Below are 1902 nucleotides of genomic sequence, written 5' to 3'. Positions count from 1 at the left end.
AATACAAAATGAAATTATTATATTTTATTTACAAATTATTTTAGTTTATTAAATTTAGTTTATTAAATTAGTTTATTAAATTACAAATTATGTTAGTAAATTATCATAGTAGATTATAATACAGTTTAATGATGGTAATTATTTGGACTATTGTTAATAAATCATTAATAATTCATGAAAATAAAATTAAATTGTTTTATTAATGCTAATCATTTAAAGTTCATTATTTTTTCTGGTTAATTATATTAATGTTGTTTTCTATTAATAAAATAATTGAGTATTTAACAGTTAAATAAATATATTTATATGTTAAGTTTTGTATTAATTAATTTAATTATATGCAAGGAACTACTAATAAAGTCTAATAAATTAAAATTAACAAACTATTAATTGTAAATATATTATAAAGGTACAAAATTTGTAAAATGTATCAAACGTGTAAAAATCTTCATAATTTAATTTACTTAAAATAACAAGCATGCATGATTCAAAAATGTTTCAGCTTTTGAATTTCCATTCTAATATCTTTTTCAATTTCCTGTTCTAACAGCGTAATAAAATAATATAAATACAATAAGCCCTCGATTTAACTAACAAAACTTTTCAGTCCTAAAGGAAATATTTTAGAACACCCCGTTTTTCTCAAATAACGCCATTCTAAGAGATTTTAATTGTGTTTTTCCACCACTAAAACTTCTCAGTGAGAATCTTTAGTGGTGGAAAAACACAATTAAAAGCTCTTTCTCACTGAGAAGATTTAGTGGTGGAAACACGCGATTATATTGTATAATTTTCGATATAATTACTTAATATACATTTTGTAATAATATTTTATTTATATTTATACATCTTTTAGTACATGTTGTACTAATTAAAGACATGCGATTTATCATATATCACTTTTCCCAATTAATCTTTTAAATCGATGGTCTACCTGTATTATCGAACATACTTGCAATTACATCTTTAAGACGTATAGATTTTGTTGTTTGTGTTTATTTTAACAGTGGTAAGAAAGATCAAGGTTTCTGTGAATAATTAATATTCAATTAAATAGAGCTTTACTTACTTAGGAAGTAATTCGTAGAGAAGATTTTCTGCTTTCCTTTTTTCTTCCAGATAGTCTGCAGTTCGCTCTTCAACTAATGCTTCTAAATTATTAGCATATTGTTCCATCCGAGAAAGAAGATTATCTAAAATATTACCGCTTTCATTTTCTCTAGGAAAGAAATTACTTCATTGTTAAACAAGTCGTTTAACTTAAATCTATTCTTACATGAATAATTTACGAAGAAAAATATATGTATTAGGCCTATAATTTTTATAGGATATTTTTAAAATATTTGAAAATTTTATTTAAATACTTTTTAAAAAATGCTTAAAATATTATATAGTTTTTAAAAATTTTAATTAAATTATTTTATTAAAAATATAAACTAACTGTGGCTTACAGTGAACTTTTAATGAATGATGCAATGAAAATAAAAGATCAAAGTTACATAAATCAAAAGTATTTCTACATTTCAAGAAAAATTAGTTAAAATGTAATTTAAATTAAACTGTAATATTAAATAACGCTTCTAGCCCACAAGTTTAATTTAGATTGAATTAGTTAGCTTAATAAATAAGGTTGTAATAAATTGGAAGGCTTATCAGTCTTTCAGAAGGCTTTTAGCCTTGGTTTTCTACTTATGTTATGATAGATACTGGTGTTTATAATGTATGTATGTAGGCTGATGAGAGGACTTGTTACACGAAATGCATTCCTACTAAAATTTTAGGTTAATTAAAGGCTATTTTTAGTAAAATCTAATCTATTTATTTCAGTTAAGCCTGATTTGATAAGCCTCCACTTTATTACAATCCTATTTATTAGGCTAACTAATTCAATCTACTAATTTA

General features: G+C 22.9%; 1 protein-coding gene across 1 annotated transcript in view; it reads right to left on the bottom strand.

Annotated features, from left to right (window-relative positions):
• Positions 1 to 1902, bottom strand: part of LOC111627723 (atrial natriuretic peptide receptor 1-like) — a 137162-nt gene that overhangs the window by 17390 nt on the left and 117870 nt on the right. Inside the window, exon 14 of the mRNA XM_023371343.1 lies at positions 1070 to 1234. Within this exon, the coding sequence (XP_023227111.1) occupies positions 1070 to 1234 (165 nt within the window). The remainder of the gene's footprint in view (positions 1 to 1069; positions 1235 to 1902) is intronic.

This window comes from Centruroides sculpturatus, unplaced genomic scaffold, assembly GCF_000671375.1.
Source record: "Centruroides sculpturatus isolate CEXI.00-Female unplaced genomic scaffold, Cexi_2.0 scaffold121, whole genome shotgun sequence".
NCBI lineage: Eukaryota > Metazoa > Arthropoda > Arachnida > Scorpiones > Buthidae > Centruroides > Centruroides sculpturatus.
This window is presented reverse-complemented; position numbering and strand designations above follow the sequence as displayed.